At 53.8% G+C, this 15,639-nt stretch overlaps 2 protein-coding genes across 3 annotated transcripts in view; one reads left to right on the top strand and one right to left on the bottom strand.

The window, feature by feature from the left end:
* GP1BB (glycoprotein Ib platelet subunit beta) overlaps nt 1-15,639 on the top strand; it is a 218,518-nt gene that overhangs the window by 161,985 nt on the left and 40,894 nt on the right. The window lies entirely within an intron of this gene.
* The window catches only part of TXNRD2 (thioredoxin reductase 2), a 58,964-nt gene that overhangs the window by 10,326 nt on the left and 32,999 nt on the right, over nt 1-15,639 (bottom strand). For both annotated transcript variants that reach the window (XM_049764640.1, XM_049764639.1), the window contains 3 exons: nt 11,090-11,109; nt 9,897-9,988; nt 7,469-7,643 (listed from right to left, as the gene is read on the bottom strand). In XM_049764640.1, coding sequence (XP_049620597.1) covers nt 7,469-7,643; nt 9,897-9,988; nt 11,090-11,109 — 287 coding nt within the window. The remainder of the gene's footprint in view (nt 1-7,468; nt 7,644-9,896; nt 9,989-11,089; nt 11,110-15,639) is intronic.

Genomic DNA, 15,639 nt, shown 5'->3' with positions numbered 1-15,639 from the left:
CAGCATACACAAAGAATCTGCCTTAGACTGCAGGAACCTGTGTCTACTGTGCCTCCTCAGAGAACTCAAGCAACATCAGTGGAGTGCTTCAGAGGCCACCACAACTTATATGGCCTTGGAGTATTCAGTGGACACTCAGGGTGCTGAGGCCAGGAGAATCAGGCTCTCCCCAAAACCTTGGTGATTTGGGGCTCTGTGAAAAAGTCCTCCAAGTTTACCAGTCAGGGGCAATTCTCAAGTTTCTGAGCACCCCTGGGTGTGGTCCAAATGGTCTCTGCCCCCTATAAAAACAAGTTCTGTGGACCATGCCTCTCTCCAGAATTCCTACTTCCCCAATTTTGAGAAACACCATCACCCAAAGCTGATAAGACCAGGCCTAAGGGCAGTGCCTGACAGAAACCCCACACCAACAGGCAGCCAGCTTGGGGCCCTCTTCAGGAATGGCATCCTTAGGGGTGGCAGCTGCTCATTTCACCCACAAGTCCTGGGGCCCTGCCACAATGTACATCAGAGTCCTTTGCTCCCCTGGCTCAGACAAGGCTCCCTCACTCAGCCAGGGTGTAGCTGAGGCTGCTTGAGTCAGCCCACTCTGGGTGGCCCCCTGTTCCCAAGACCCCCACAGGGGCAGGGTGATCCCTGACAACCAAGATGAAAGGTTTCCGGCTGGAGCAGCTGACCAGGGCTCACTCCTCAGTACCACATACATATGACTGCTGATTTCTGTCAGGAGTGATTCCTGAGCACGGCCAGGTGTGGCCCCCAAACCAAAAACAAACAAACTAACAAACAAACAAAACCTAAAGCGTTTTTCTCAGATCCCACAGCTCATGGGCTTACAGGCAGTGGGCGGTACCCATCTGAGCACCGCAGACTAAGGCCCTGGAACGGAAACCCTAAGTCTCCAGCTGTTCTCCCAGAGACAGAAGTCAAAACAGAGATTCAGCTAAGCCTTGCTTCTCAAGTCTGTGGGGGCGCTGGCTCCAGTCTCTTGACTCTGCTGACCACAAGATCCAGGAGCTGGGTGGGCTGGCACCACCTCAGATCCCACGGGACATGGACAACCAAGGCCCAGAAGGGAGGCCCTTACCTTCTGATGAGGCGAGTCATGAGGACCGGGGGTGTGACTCAGTGTCAGAGCCTTTGTCTTGCACATATGCAGCCGTGGGCACAATCCCTAGCACAAGATTCACACAAGTGTAGAAACCATGAGTATGCGGGATGGAAGGACTTTGGCTCGGTGAGAGGCAAAAAAAAAAAAAAAAATCCTGTTCAGGATTTTTTGTTTGTTTGTGTGGAGAAAGGAGCAAAACACAGCAGGAGCCCTGGCTTGTATAGGGAAAGACACATATGTGCTGTGCCTCAGGAGAGCCAGGCATCCCTTTCTGTAGGGCCATGGCATGCTCAGAGGAGCCTTTGAAGTTTCAATGCTCTGTGCTGGGACAAGGCCAGTGCCCAGTCACACGGCAAGGAGCCCCACAGGAAGCAGAGAACAGGATGCTGGACAGTGTGGGCCACACAGACAATGCCCAATCCAGACTCAGGCCAGACCGGACTGGCCCAAAGCAAGGCACCGGTGACTTTCTGAGTCACTCCCAGACCATTTTCTTTTGATCTACGTGAAAAATAAGGTAGGGTGAGTGGGGCACCCCTGCCAGACCCTACATGACCCTGGATGTTGTGTTCACCCCTTTCCCAGCACTACTCTCTGCTCTGCACAGCCTCTTGTGCTTGGGCCGCCATGGTTTGCACGAAGGAGCGGGGGTCCACTGAGTGCTTTTGGGTGCTGGACACCTCACTTCTAGGACAGGGAGTAGTGCCTGCTGCAGGCTGTCCCGAAGGTGGCTGAGGCTCAGGGTGTCTCAGCTGCTGCTTCAATTCGCTCTTCCTGAATTACCAGTTAAAGGAAAGCCTTCCTTCGGTTAAAGGAAAGACATCCAAGGATTGCCATGATATTTTGCCATAAGACAACTTCTTAAAGAAGTTGTAAGGCTCTGCCATATCACAACAGGCACTAAAATCTGGATACCAGAAGATGCTTTCTCTTCCCCTAAAGTTGCATTTGTGTACCAGCATGACTTCTGCACTTAGAACTGTCTCGCCCCAGGTCCAACCTCTGGGGTGCTATGGGACACCTCATGTCACTAGGGAGGACACTTCCTCTTGGTGTCCGCCACCTAGGAACCTCCAAGTGGAGGTAAAACAGTAAACAGTCCACAAGATCTTAGAACCACCTCTGGGTCCCAAGTGCACCCCACAATAAGAGATGGGAGCCACCCACTGGGAGACTCTGAGCATAACTACCTGCTCTGCTGGCATAGGGGTACAAAGACCACTGCAGGCAGCTTCATGTGTCCCTTCCATACTGCTCTGGGAAAACGGACATTCCCTCCAATTTCACGGCTGCCTAGAGCACATGTTGGACAAGTGAAGGGCAATCCATGTAATGAGGTAAGATTTAAGTGCCAGCAGGAGGATGACAGGGGAAGGAGGGGCTGGATCTGCTAGAAGCACAGGGAACCAAGCAAAGGTTGGACCAGGCGATGCAGGCCAAGGCTGCAGCATAGCTTCACACACAGTCTCGAAGGAGTCACTTCAGTGAACTTCTGAGGGGCATGAACCACTCTGTGCTAGGTCTGTGAAGAACCTGGGGCCAGGGCCAGAGTCAGAGGACAGTGGGTAGGGCGCTTGCCTTGGATGCAGCTAGCTGACCCACGTTTTATACCCAGCATCCCAAATTGTGCCCTGAGCACCACCAAGAGTAATTCCCGAGCACAGGACCAGACCCCAAATAAAGGGGAGCTCATTCTGGGGAAGCGCTGGTGAACTCAGAGGACTTTTGTAAAGAGCCCCAAATCCCCAAGGTTTTAGGGGGAGCTCCAATCCTCCTGACTTCAGCACACTGAGTGCCTACTGAACACTCCCAAGGCTGTGTATGGTAAGTTGCGATGGCCTCTGAGCCCTCCACTGTTGTGTCAGGGGTCCTCAGGATGGGGTCTCTTGTGTGAGAGCTCCCTGATACAGGTCTGAGCTCACTACTGGGCACTTAGGCCTTCATCCAAATCTGAATGCAAGCACCAAGGTGGGAACCCTGACAATGACTCTTGAACTCAGTAAGCCCTGAACAAAGACTGATTGATAGGTACATAGATAGACAAATACAAACAGACAGACAGACAGTATAAAAAGCTCCGGTCGCCCTGAACTCTAAGAAGCCCCTTGCCCAGGTCCATCTGCAGCCTGGCAAAGGAGAAGTCCCAGGAAGGCACGTGCAATGCGGCAGGTAATTACTGCTTTAAGTGGCAGCTTTGATTACAATCCCCTTGCCTGCTGAGGGGCACTTGCAGAATTTAGAAGGTGCAGCTGAGAGAGGGAATGTCAACAGTGCCCATTTAGCATCAAAAGAATTTCCCCCAAGTTCTTTAAAATCAGTTCCCACTCAGTCTGAACTTTAAACACGAAATTGGATTGGGGTGGGCTGACATGTGAGGGGAGCCCTAGGTGGGCTGGTCAAAAAGGCTGTAGGACCCATGTGGCCCTGAGTATGGACAGCTCTCAGTGAGTTAAGGTGCATGATGACGGCACCAGACCGGGTTGTGAGCACTGAACTGCCACTACGGCCACTACGGCCTGTGCACAGGGCAGAAGTGACCAAGATGCTGAGCCTAAAACCATGACACTTTGCAGGCGCACTGTAGCTCTGTCTGGGGCCCAAGTAGGGTGCTGTAGGTCACCTCCCTAATTCCTGCTTCCCTGGACCGGGAAGAGATGCCCAAGAAAGGCTCCAATGTCAGTTCCTCTTCCCAGAACACAAGCAGATAGTGGGCTTCTGAGTGACCACTGCCTACACACTGAACCCTGAAATCAAGGGCTCCCAGCAGAGCTTAATGGGTTGGGTGGTGGCTTCTCCCCTCAGGGTATGGCCACAACCAGTCCCTACCAGTTCATTACTGCCCCTTCCTTACCCTGTGCTCCCACCCAAGGTCTTAGCCCTGGGGCACTGTACCTCCCACCCTCTCCAACCATTTGCCACCTGCTGGGAGACTCTCACAGGGCTTGCAGGAGTCCTGAATGAACTCCACTGAACAAGGGCAGTGCCCAAGGGGTGAGGGGAGCTCCAGACTGTATGTCCCCCACAATACTCAATATAGATTAGGAGTGGGGGGGGGTTCTCCACATGATGAGAGACGTGGGTTAGATTGTTGGGCCTCTAGCCCTGATAGGGCTCGCAGGTCTTTCTGGCACCTGGTCACCCTTTTAGGGGCTCGAAGGGACCCTGCGCATGAGGCGGCCATAGAGCAGGACAATGACAAACAGCTCTTCTGAGACAGAGCCTGCAGGCATCACTTTAGCTTCTCCCTAGCCAGACTGAGGGGAGACAGAGGCAGGCAGGGTCGCCCGAGACCCTAGAAGCCAAGGCCTTGTTCCTTTGAAGGCCAGAGGACCTTCGAGGGTGGCCAGGGGTGAAAAAGCCCATGAGACTCCTGAGCCTCCCAGGTCTTCTCCCCACAGGCGACGATGCTAGGGCTCTGCAGGATTCAGACGCCACCGAGCCTCACCACGGAGGTGGAGCGCGTGTAGACACCCCAGACAGCTTACCGCTGTGATTCAGGCCACAACTGGTTAACTGCGCGGGGTGAATTCGAGCCCGCGGCAGAGCACAGGCTGAGTGTCTTCACTCAGCACCATAATCGGCACATCTGCAGACAGGAAATCCTCCTCGCTGCAAGTTCCCAGTCTATTATCTGAGACACCTGGTGTGGGTGGGTGATTCAGAGACAAACAATGAGCGGGCCCCCTGCACAGCAATTAACTGCTTTAACTGCTAATGTGTTTAATCCACCACGTGGAGATCAAGGCTGCACCGAGGAAGAGGCTCTGAGTCCTGGCTGGCTTCGACCCCGGAGCCAACTTGGCCGTCCCTCCTGGTGCGGTCCGGCGCGGGCTGGGGCCGAGGGGCCTTGCCTGCGGGGCCTGGGAAGCACAGAGATGATGCACTGGGCACTAGCCTCTCTCTGGCCTTGGAGCCCGCCCGGATGAGACGGTGCTAGGGAGCCAGGCTCGCTGCTGCGCCAGCTGTGCCGGCCCCCGGGGCGTTTTATGCTCACCTCCGGGATTGGCTCGTCCTCACTGCAAGTAGAAATAAAGCTGGCTTGCTGGCTTATTGGGGGGAAATTGGCAGAAAACATTCCCCCAGTTGTTAGACTGGGAAGTGGCTCCTGACTGTTTACAAAACCTGGCCCGGGAGCGAGCGGCACAGCCAGCACATGCCCGCACAGCCCCAGCAGGCGTGCCAGAAACCGCCGCCACCACAGCGCCGCCTGGGGAAGCGAGGGCAAAGGCCAAGGGCTGTGAAAAGCCTCCACCCCCAGCATCAATCACACCGGGCAGACTGTCTGGGGGATGCTCTTTCGGAAAACACACAAAATAAAACGGACTCCTAGCGAGGGAAGGGAGGGCGAGGATGTGCGGGGTGTGGGGGCTCCTGGTCGCCCACAGGAGCCGTCCAGGAGCTGGGGAGACCTGGGGCTTTCCGAGGGCATGACCCTTCACCCTCTGAGCATCTGCCATCCGTGTGATCGCAGCTGAAGGCAGCTGGGTGCACGTCCCAGCCTCAGCCCCATGGCCACCGGAGGGATGTTTGTGCAGGAGGGGACACAGAGCACAGGGGTGGGACGCTGATGGAGAGGAGCTAAGTCCCACTTCACCACCTAGAACAGTTTAAAATTCTCTGCATCAGCGGAGACATACACTTTGGGCCTAACGACTCAAGCAGTCTCCCAGGGACCATGGGACCCCACCTACTTAGAGCACACTTTTACGGGTTTGGGGAGTAGTACAGAAGTCAGGGCACGTGACCTGGGTTTAATCCCCGGCACCACAAGGCTCCCGAGCATCACTAGATTAGACCCTGGATTCTCCCCAACAGAGCTGGGTTGGCCCAAGTGGTCCCCAATAACGCAGAGCCCGAGCAGCACCACATTCTGAATAATGATGGGCCTGGCTGGGTGTGGCCACTGTGGGGACCCTTCACCTCGGAAGCACCCTTGCAATTTTATTACCAATGTACTATAGGGTGAGCAGGCACCCTTGGAACCCATGGCTCGGTTCCTGGCACAGCATTGTCTCCCAAGTATCATTGGTGTGACTCAAAAATCAAAATAAGGGTCAGGAATAGAGCTCAGTGGTAGGGCACTTGCCCGGCATGTGTGAGATCCAGGGTTCACCCCTCATACCAAAAAAATACTATGATATAATTTGGGAAAGAACTGGTGGTGCTCAGAGCTTACTCCTAACTTGGCACTTTTCATACAAGGCAAGAGATTTTTACCCATTGTACTACAACTCTAGCCTCCAATTTTTTTTTTTTTTCATTTAAAAGAACATTGCCATTTTTTTTTCCTTCAGTTATTTGTGGTCAGGAGACATTAAGGTTGCTCTGGGGCACTTCACATCTTTTGGAGTCCCTCAAATCTGTGAGTGTTGGTATGTAAGTGAAAAAAAAAATCTGCTCCCCCAGAGCTCACCTCATTTTTTAATTTCCAGTGGTTTCTGAGGGACTCAGTGGAGCCCCAGGTCAGTACCCACCTGCCAACTCTTGGTCAATGTGCATTGATTCAGGACAGTTGAGATGACAGCTCAGACAGATACACAGACTCGGGCTGCTTTGACAGACGCACGGACTCAGGACTGTTCCGATAGTCACATTCCATATGCCCCCCGAGCCTGCTAGGAATGATTCCTGAGTATAGAGCCAAGAGTAACCATTGAACGCTGCCAGGTAAGCGGGCCCCAAAACGAAAAACAAGACATACAGAGTCAGGTTGATCTGACAGACATGCAGAATCAGGACTAACTCACAGAAGATGCATCACCATTGGTCCCAACAATTAGGTTGAGAGCCCAGTTTAACTGTTCCACCAGGAAAGCACTAGCTAATGTGGCACTTATGAAAATGAGAAATACCCCCAAGATCTGTAGGTAGGATGTTCAAGCAGATGACGGACCTCGAAGCACCCCAGCAGTTAGCAGGTTTGGTACTAGCTGGGGACAAGGCTCTGCTCTCAAACCTATTCCAGACCAGGGTATCTGAAAGGCCATGTCCCTTCCAACTAGGTCAGGTCTTACATCTGCTCACTCCTCTGTCCCCTCAAGAGGAACAACTGGGGGGAGCAGGAGGCAGAGAGGCTAGCAGGAGGCTGGTTCTGCATGGACCCACCCTCGCTGGGAGAGCCTGAGGCCTCAGCCCCTTCACAGCCCCCATCCCGGGGAACCCGTCAAGTGATGACCTGCAGAGCTCAAGGCAGCCACAAGTGTCAGGTACTACTGCCGGGCTTCGAGGAGTCTGAGACGGGTGCAGGGTAGAAACTGTAGAAGGGAAAGGCTTGCATGCATTAATATGTGTGTATGTGTATACACATGTGAGTATGCGAGCATATGCAGCAGTGTGCATGTACATTCATGCCCTTACCGATGGCCCAGAGGACAGTGTCAAAGGTGCCCGTGTCCTTCTTGCCAGTTGCTTTGTCCTCCCAGGTGACTTCCAGATGGTTGTTGGGGAGTCTCCTCACTCTGGAGGGGGTGCAGCCTCTCAGGAAATGGGTGCCATGATACTCCATGTACTCCGTAACCAAGGAAGACATTTGCTGCCCAGCACAAGAAGACAGACACACTGTGAGTCCCCGGGCAGCAGAGACCCATGCTCTCAGTGACACAGGAGGGACTTAGTCTCTTGAGAGGGCTGTCGAGTGGTTGTCTAGTACATATACCTCCCAACTCTGGGACACTCCCAACTCTGGGTACCTGCTCTCTCTGTGGAACTGAGGGTAGAGGTCTCCTGGTCCCAGATCTGGAGATTCTGGGTCTTTTCCTCAGGACACACTTGGCCTTTGGGCTGTTCTCTAGCTGCTGATTAAGTTTTAACTGCAAGTAGTTTTATTCTCTCTTTTTTTTTCTTTTGGGTTTTTGGGTCATACCCAGTGATGCACAGGGGTTACTCCTGGCTCTGCACTCTGAAGTAGCTCCTGGCAGACTTGGGTCGGACCACATGGGATGCCTGGGATTAAACCTGGGTCTATCCTGGGTAGGCTGCATGCAAGGCAAAGCCCCTACCACTGTGCTATCTGCAAGTAGTTTTAGAGAAGCACCTCCTCGTGGGGGTCCCCCATCCCATCTAAAGGACAACCCCCCTGCCATTAAGATACAAGGATAGGGCTGGAGAGATAGCACAAGCAGTAGGGGGTTTGCCTTGCGTGCAGCCTATCCAGGACAGTCAATAGTTCGAATTTCGGCATCCCATATGATCCCCCGTGCCTGCCAGGGGCGATTTCTGAGCACAGAGCCAGGAGTAACCTCTGAGCGTCGCTGGGTGTAACCCAAAAACTAAAAAAAAAAACAAACAAACACAAGGATAGCAGTTGGCATTGGCAACCCAATGGAGGGGCAGCAGGCATGGCTAAGGGATATGAGAGGATCTAGGTGCCTGCAGGGTGCTCCTCCTCCCTACCAGCCAGGGGACCCTGCACCCCTGGGTTACTAATAGAGGCCTTAGCTCCCATGACCTCTGTGAGGAGCATGGCTGGACAGAGTACAGCTGGCCATAGCTTCTTTCTGAAGGAAATACAGTCCTTTGACAACCACTCAATGTCTGCTAGAAGCGGGAATTGCTCTGGGCTCTTCTGGGCCCTCTGCTTGCCTGGTAAGCTTTGATGTCTCACATCCCAGTCTGATAGGGCATAGATAGCTAGAGCTACTCAGAGCCATCAGGCTGATCTAAGTCTGGCTTGGCATCCCTCTCCAGGGCTCATGTGGTGGCCCTCTCCCCCACAGTCTGAGGCTCATAAACCCTGCCACATGTGCTGAGTGTCATGCGGACACTCAACATGCAGAGAGAGGCAGAGGGAGCCAGGGCTGGAGAGTGCAGCAGGACTGAGTCTGCAGGGCTGACAGTAAGACAGCAACTATGACAGCTGAGTTTTGGAGGTAATTCTTTTTTTTTTAATTAATTTATTTATTTTTGGTTTTTTTGGGCCACACCCAGTGACACTTAGGGGTTACTACTGGCTATGTGCTCAGAAATCGCTCCTGGCTTGGGATATGAGATGCTGGGGTCTAGAACTGCAGTCTGTCCTAGGCTAGTGCCAGCAAGGCAGACACCTTACTGCTCTGTGCCACTGCTCTGGCCCCACTTCTTTTTAATTTTTTTAATAAGTAATTTTATTTTATTTTAGGCTTTTGGGCCACGCCCAGCAGTGCTCAGGAGTTACTCCTGGCTCTGCACTCAGAAATCACTCCTGGCAGGCGCAGGGACCATATGGGATACTGGGAATGTAACCCATGTCTGTCTCAAATTGGCCACGTGCAAGGCAAACCACTCCAGCCTGGGGATGATTTTTAATTAAAGGTCCCCTCCATGTTTGTGTGCACCACGAGCAGGGGTTCGGGTAGCAGAGGGGTCAGGAGTACCCCAACCCCCCAAGGCCTGCTCCAAGCTAAGTGGTACCACTGGTGTAGGAAGATGCTCAGAGGTGGCACTGGTGTTCTGAGCAGGCTACACACCCTGAGACCTGATTCTCATGGGGCTCACCAGGGCCCCCAGACTTGCCACCTGCTCCCCCAACCTCAGCAAGGGAGACTAGGGTCAGGGCTTCTGCAGAGTCACAGCTTGCTGGAAGGAGGTTCCAACTGCACAGCCCTCAGTTTTGCCCGGTGTGGCCTCAGGCACCCCAACAGTTGTGGGGGAGAAGCTGCCTACGGTCTGCATCCAACCTCGTTTACACATTCTGGCAGGTGCTGACTAACTGAGGAACAATCTCCTCAGTCAACAACCAACGGTAAAGGCCATGAGGCACGCACGGTCCGCACCTGCCTGGGCCAGGGGTGGGGAGCACAGGCTCTACCTGGTCGAAGCCTCGGAGGGGCACACTGCGTATCATGACCGTGGTGTCCAGTCCGATCCCGGTGAGGAAGCCGGCACACTCCAGGGCCACGTCTGCCAGGGCAGCTAAGGATGCAGTAGGGCCACAGCAGGACCGGGATGACCCCCAACCTAGCCAACCAATTCACCTTTCTCCTGACCCAACTTCCTGGGAGAACCCCTGTGGATGCCTATCTGTCAAAGCAGGCCCAGCACATGGGGAGAGACTCTTAGCAACTATAGACAATGGGGTCTGCCACCACGTCTGTCTCCGTTCCTAGAGTTAAACACTTAAAAAAAAAAAAAAAGTGGGTGGGCCTGAGTGATAGCACAGTGGTACGGTGTTTTCCTTGCATGCAGCCAACCTGGGACAGACCCGGGTTTGATTCCTGGCATCCCCCAAGCCTGCCAGGAATGATTTCTGAACGCAGAGCCAGGAGTAACCCCTGCGCATGGCCAGGTGTGCCCCGCTCCCCCCCAAAAAAAGTGGGCTGGGGTGGGGGATTGGGTCAAAACCAACAGTACTCAGGGCTTACTTCCTGTTCTGGGCTCAGGAGTACATACTGGGGCTTAAGGGACCTTATGCAATGTTTTAGATCTAATCAGGGTCTCCCATATGCTAAACAAGAGATTCACCCCATACTGTCTCTTGGTCCTGAGCACTTTAACGAGAGTGCTGGAGAATGAACTTCGGAATAGCAAGTGATTTAGCAATGAGCCACCTGGGCTCCCTCGAGTGTCATCTTGACATTGGGATAGTCCCAAACGCAATCAAGAGGAAGAGCCTTCTCCTGCAACTGGAGTTCTCCGTCAACGCCCAGCCTTTCCGCTTCCGGCAGACATCCCCTCTCCTGACCTCTGCCTTCCAGCAGCTTCTCTATGGAAGCCCCCAGAAGGGATGGTCTGAGCGGAGCTGCCCTCCCACCTCGTGGCTGTGTCCAGCTGCCCTGGGGACTCAGCTGCTTCATGTATGGCTCAGAAAAAACCTGTCCAGGAAGTCCTGGTCACAACAGGTCAATCTCAAATTGTCCCCAGAGCACAGGGTACCCGACCCCAGAGGCAGTGCGCTGAGTGCCTGGTTCCAGGTGGCTGTTTGTGGTCCCTCAGGGGGAAGGTGCTGGGGACGCCCAGGATGCTGAGCGCTGCTACTGGTCACTGCAAACTGGCCAAGGATACAGCTGGCTCCAACCACCAATCTGCCAAGAAAGGGATGTGGAGAGAAAGAAGTGAGTTCCACATGTGATGCCTGTAAGGCCCAGTAGATCCCAGCAGGTCCTGCGGGAGGAGGGTGCAGGGCCCTTCGGCCTCAAGATGAGCTGCCCAGTGTGCAGATGTATCCCCATTGATGAGTCCGAGGTGGGGGGGGGGCGCGACAGGGTGTGTGTAACTGTTCAAATATGCCACCCTCAGGGACAACAAAACACTTCCCAGAAGCGTTAGCTGAGAAACAGCCTGACAGTGCTGCTGAGTCGGAAATTGCCTAGTGGTGAAGGACATGAGCGCCAGTGACAACAGCACACGTGTCCCACAAAAGCCCTGTAAACAGGACCCACATGGTATCCATGAACGAGATAAGGGTGTCCACACAGAGCAAAAAATGTCCTCCTGTCCTCGGGTGACTCTGTGGTGGGCTTGCTGTGGAAAGCATCAGCTGAGGAACCTGCCTACGCAGCCTCCATTCATCAGGCCCAGAGCCAAGAAGGCAACTGAGGAACGGACAGCAAAGGCCGGGCCTCGGCGCTTGTGAAAAACCCCTACCCTCACAGTGTACGCCCCACCAAAACAACACATTCACCCACACACGTGCACACAGGCACAGCCAGCTGCTTGGGACCCGACACAGGGCGGAAACTCCCAGCCCGGGCAGCAGCATGTGGGTGGGCTTGTCAGAGCACCCTTAGGTCTTTGAACAAGGGGAGATGATGTAAGGGCGGATAAGCCCGATGTCAGCGCTAATCCTGGCAGGTACTAATGATATAATTCCAGTTCAGAAGGCAGCAGATCCCCTGGCCTCGTTCTGCAGACAACCCTTCAGGAAACAACTGCCCGGTGGCTTTTTCTCTGCGGTGGGGGACAGAAAGAGGTAGGGGTCACCTCTAGGGTGAATACACTGAGCTCAGAGCGAGCAGAGATCAGGGAGGAAGCTGGGCCTCCCAGCTGAAAAGGAGTGCAAAAAACCAGCAGGGCCCATTCTGGGCTGGCAGCATCTGAGCCACAGACCCAGAGGTACACGAGTGTGCGAATGAACATGTGGTGTAACACAGACTCGATGCAAAGAATTGTCTTCAAAATGACAAAACCTGAGCCAGGAGTTGGTAGAACACAGCCAGTTGATTTAGGACACAGCCAGCATGCATGGGTTCACTTCTTTGTTTGTTTTTGTTTTTGTTTTTGGGCCACACCCGGTGGTGCTCAGGGTTTACTCCTAGCTGTCTGCTTAGAAATAGCTTCTGGCAGGCACGGGGGACCATATGGGACACCGGGATTCGAACCAACCACCTTTGGTCCTGGATCGGCTGCTTGCAAGGCAAACGCCGCTGTGCTATCTCTCCAGGCCCGGGTTCACTTCTTGATACCATTTGGTACCCTGAACACCACCAGGCACAGTCTCAGAAGTCCCCCCAGAACTAGTGAGATAGCTTAGGTATCCCAGCTCCATAAGGACCAAGCAGCACACATCCCGGACCACTAGCCTGATTGGCCACAAAATGCCTCCTGAGCACTGCTTGGGAGGGTTCCCCTGCAAAATAATAATAGCAAACCTTATTTTTGGACTGGATGTGTCTAGTGAGAAGTATATGACTTTCTTTAAGGTGCAAATTATAAGTTAGTAAAAATAAAAAGAATCAGAATTGAGCTGCTTTGAAAATCTTGTACTAAATACAAGAGCATATTTGAGTGAGAACATCCCAAGAAAATGCAGTGGCCCCATGTCCACGCTTCCACGGTCACTGCAGCACGGGTGAAGCATCTCCTGTCCCCTCTACGCTTGGAGCCTTCCCGTCTCTGCCATCGCCAAACTCCAGAGGCTGCAGAGGGTAACCCAGGGCCTCTCATCCTTAGGAGCAAGGATTAGCCAAAGTGTTGGCTTTCTCTTTGGCTTTCTCTCTGACTCTCCCCCTACTTATCAAATAATTAGGGCTCTTTGAAGGTGGCAGAAACTGAGAATTCAAGAGAGAATTCCCTTCATGTAGGCTAATGCGAGGAAATCCTGGAGCTCCAGAAGCCTGAGGATAGAGTCCCAAAAGACAATGCAACCCTGGCTTGTTTTTTTTGTTTGTTTGTTTGTTTGGATTTTGGGTCACACCCGGCAGTGTTCAGGGGTTATTCCTGCCTCTATGCTCAGAAATTGCTCCTGGCAGGCTCAGGGGACTGTATAGGATGCCGGGATTCGAACCACCGTCGTTCTACATGCAAGGTAAATGCCTTACCTCCATACTCTCTCTCCAGCCCGGTTTTTTGTTTTTTTGTTTTTTTTTTTTCACGGACCTAAAACTTTGATCCATTTCAGCAGGCCACTCAGCATGAACAGAAGCCCTAGTGGGGGGAACCAAGGTGGGTGCCCAAAGTGTGGCAGTGAGCATGGTAGCAGACATCAGGGGATCAGCCTGAGTGACCCAGATAAGGGGGCACAGGGGATCGTTAGAGATGGAGAATACTCAACTCATCTCTATGCTGAGACCCAGGTCCAGGGAATCGGTCCAGGCCTCGGTCCAGCTGCGGTCCCACCCACAGCAGCACACTCAGTCACGTGTGCCCTGGGTGGCTCCTCTCTCTGCTTTGGGTGTGCAAACATTTCATTTGAAGGTATAACTACCGTGGATTAGCCTAATCACAGGGCAGGCTTTCTTGTTCAAAATCTGAGTGGGGGGAGGAAAAAGAAACAAAAACCTTAATTCGGGCCCATGAAGCCGGGCTTAAAGAGCTCTCCATCTGCCTCTCGAGTTTGAAGGCCCCTGATCCGCTCCCCAAGGGGAACACCCACACAAAGCGAGGCCTCGCGGCAGGCACCTGGCCCCTTGGCAGTCCTGCTGGCACAGGAAATGCCAAACTGGATGCAGAGTTTGTCCCAACCCCACCCCTCTGGGGAAGCCTTGGGGGCCTGAGGCAGCCTCCACAGTGGGGGTGAGCACTGCACTTGCCTGGGACCACTGCCCATCAGACCCTTCAAAGTCTGGCATTGGCCCCGCTCTGCCTGGCACGAGCATGGACATCTAGGCCCCGTATGGGATGCCACTCTATATGTAGGTGACACCATTCTGTGGCAGTGACTGCCTCAGCCTCCAAACCTCAGCCGCTGTGGGCACAGGAACACTGGGAGGAGGGTGGGAAACAGGCCCAGGCAGGCTGTTCCCTTTCGCTGGGCAGATGACCCAGAGGAATAATCCTGCGGCAGATAAGCAGGACCTGGGGAAGTCCGCAGCAGGGAGTTCTCTGAGAGATAAAATTTATACTCTTCCCTTCCAAGCCTGGCTGGAGAGAAGGAGGGTGGTTCCTGGACTCAATAATGAAGGTCAAGCGAAATCCTCTCTCCGTGACCAACCCTGACAGGCAGCATTAAATCAGTCTGAGTTACAAAAACACCCGCCTGCTTCCCAGAGCCCAGCACGTCAAGGACAGAGGCTCAGGCTGGTGCCGACACAGGAGAGTGACTATCGCCTCGGACCCCCAAGGGGACTGGGTAGGGGCTACAGTGGAGACTGGCTGCTCTCTGCAAAGTGGGAACTTGCTGCCTGCATGGTCACCTCTAGTTCCTTTGAGGGTTCCTTGTCATCAGAGTAGACAGCTGCCCAGAGCCCCCTACTCTGCAAAGACGGATTGAGACTCAGGAACGGTCCCAGGTCCCAGAAGGAGAATTGACCATTGGGCCAGTGAGTGGAGAGGTCTGGATTCTATGAGATACCTCCACAAGGGCAGGAGGAAAGATGGAAGGTGGAGGGCTCCTCGAAGGAAGCAGCCCACCAGATGAGGGAGATGGAAGCTGAGGTGGAGCCGGGCTGCCTGGGCCCCATGTGGCCCCACCTTCTTCCAGAGACAGATAGACTGGGCCATAGCACAGAAATTATGTGCAGCCAACCTGCCACCATTGTGCAGTCCCTGAGCATCAGTGGGAACAGACACCAAGTACCAGGCATGGCCTAGAAGCCCCAACTTCCCCTGCCCCCCAAAATAAACCATGGCACAGTGAGTCCACGTTCTCTCTGTTCACATTCCCTGAACGGCTGGACCACAGAGGGCATGTGGCACCGGCACACGGCCCAGTCCCTGCCTCTCTGGATGGGTGTGCAGCTTACTCACGTGGCCTGCTTTCCCCTGACCTGCCCATCCTCCAAGCACACTCCCTCACTTCTTCCATCTGTTCTGGGTTTCCACAAGGGGGTGCGAAGAAAAGAATGATAAAAAAAAAAAGGCAAATAAGGGGCCGGAGAGATAGCATGGAGGTAAGGAGTTTGCCTTTCATGCAGAAGGTCATCGGTTCGAATCCCGGCATCCCATATGGTCCCCTGTGCCTGCCAGGAGCAATTTCTGAGCATGGAGCCAGGAGTAACCCCTGAGCACTGCCGGGTGTGACCCAAAAACCACAAAAAAAAAAAAAAAAAGGCAAATAAGCCAGACCAAAGAGTTGGCATCTGGGCCTGACAGAGTAGATTCCAATCCGCTGGGCTCACCTCAGACCCTGCGATCACTGCCTGAGCCAGACCTGTTCCGAGGGTGCACATGCCTCA

Source organism: Suncus etruscus, chromosome 17, assembly GCF_024139225.1.
Source record: "Suncus etruscus isolate mSunEtr1 chromosome 17, mSunEtr1.pri.cur, whole genome shotgun sequence".
NCBI lineage: Eukaryota > Metazoa > Chordata > Mammalia > Eulipotyphla > Soricidae > Suncus > Suncus etruscus.
The sequence above is the reverse complement of the archived record's forward strand: the minus strand, read 5'-3'. Positions and strand labels throughout refer to the sequence as shown.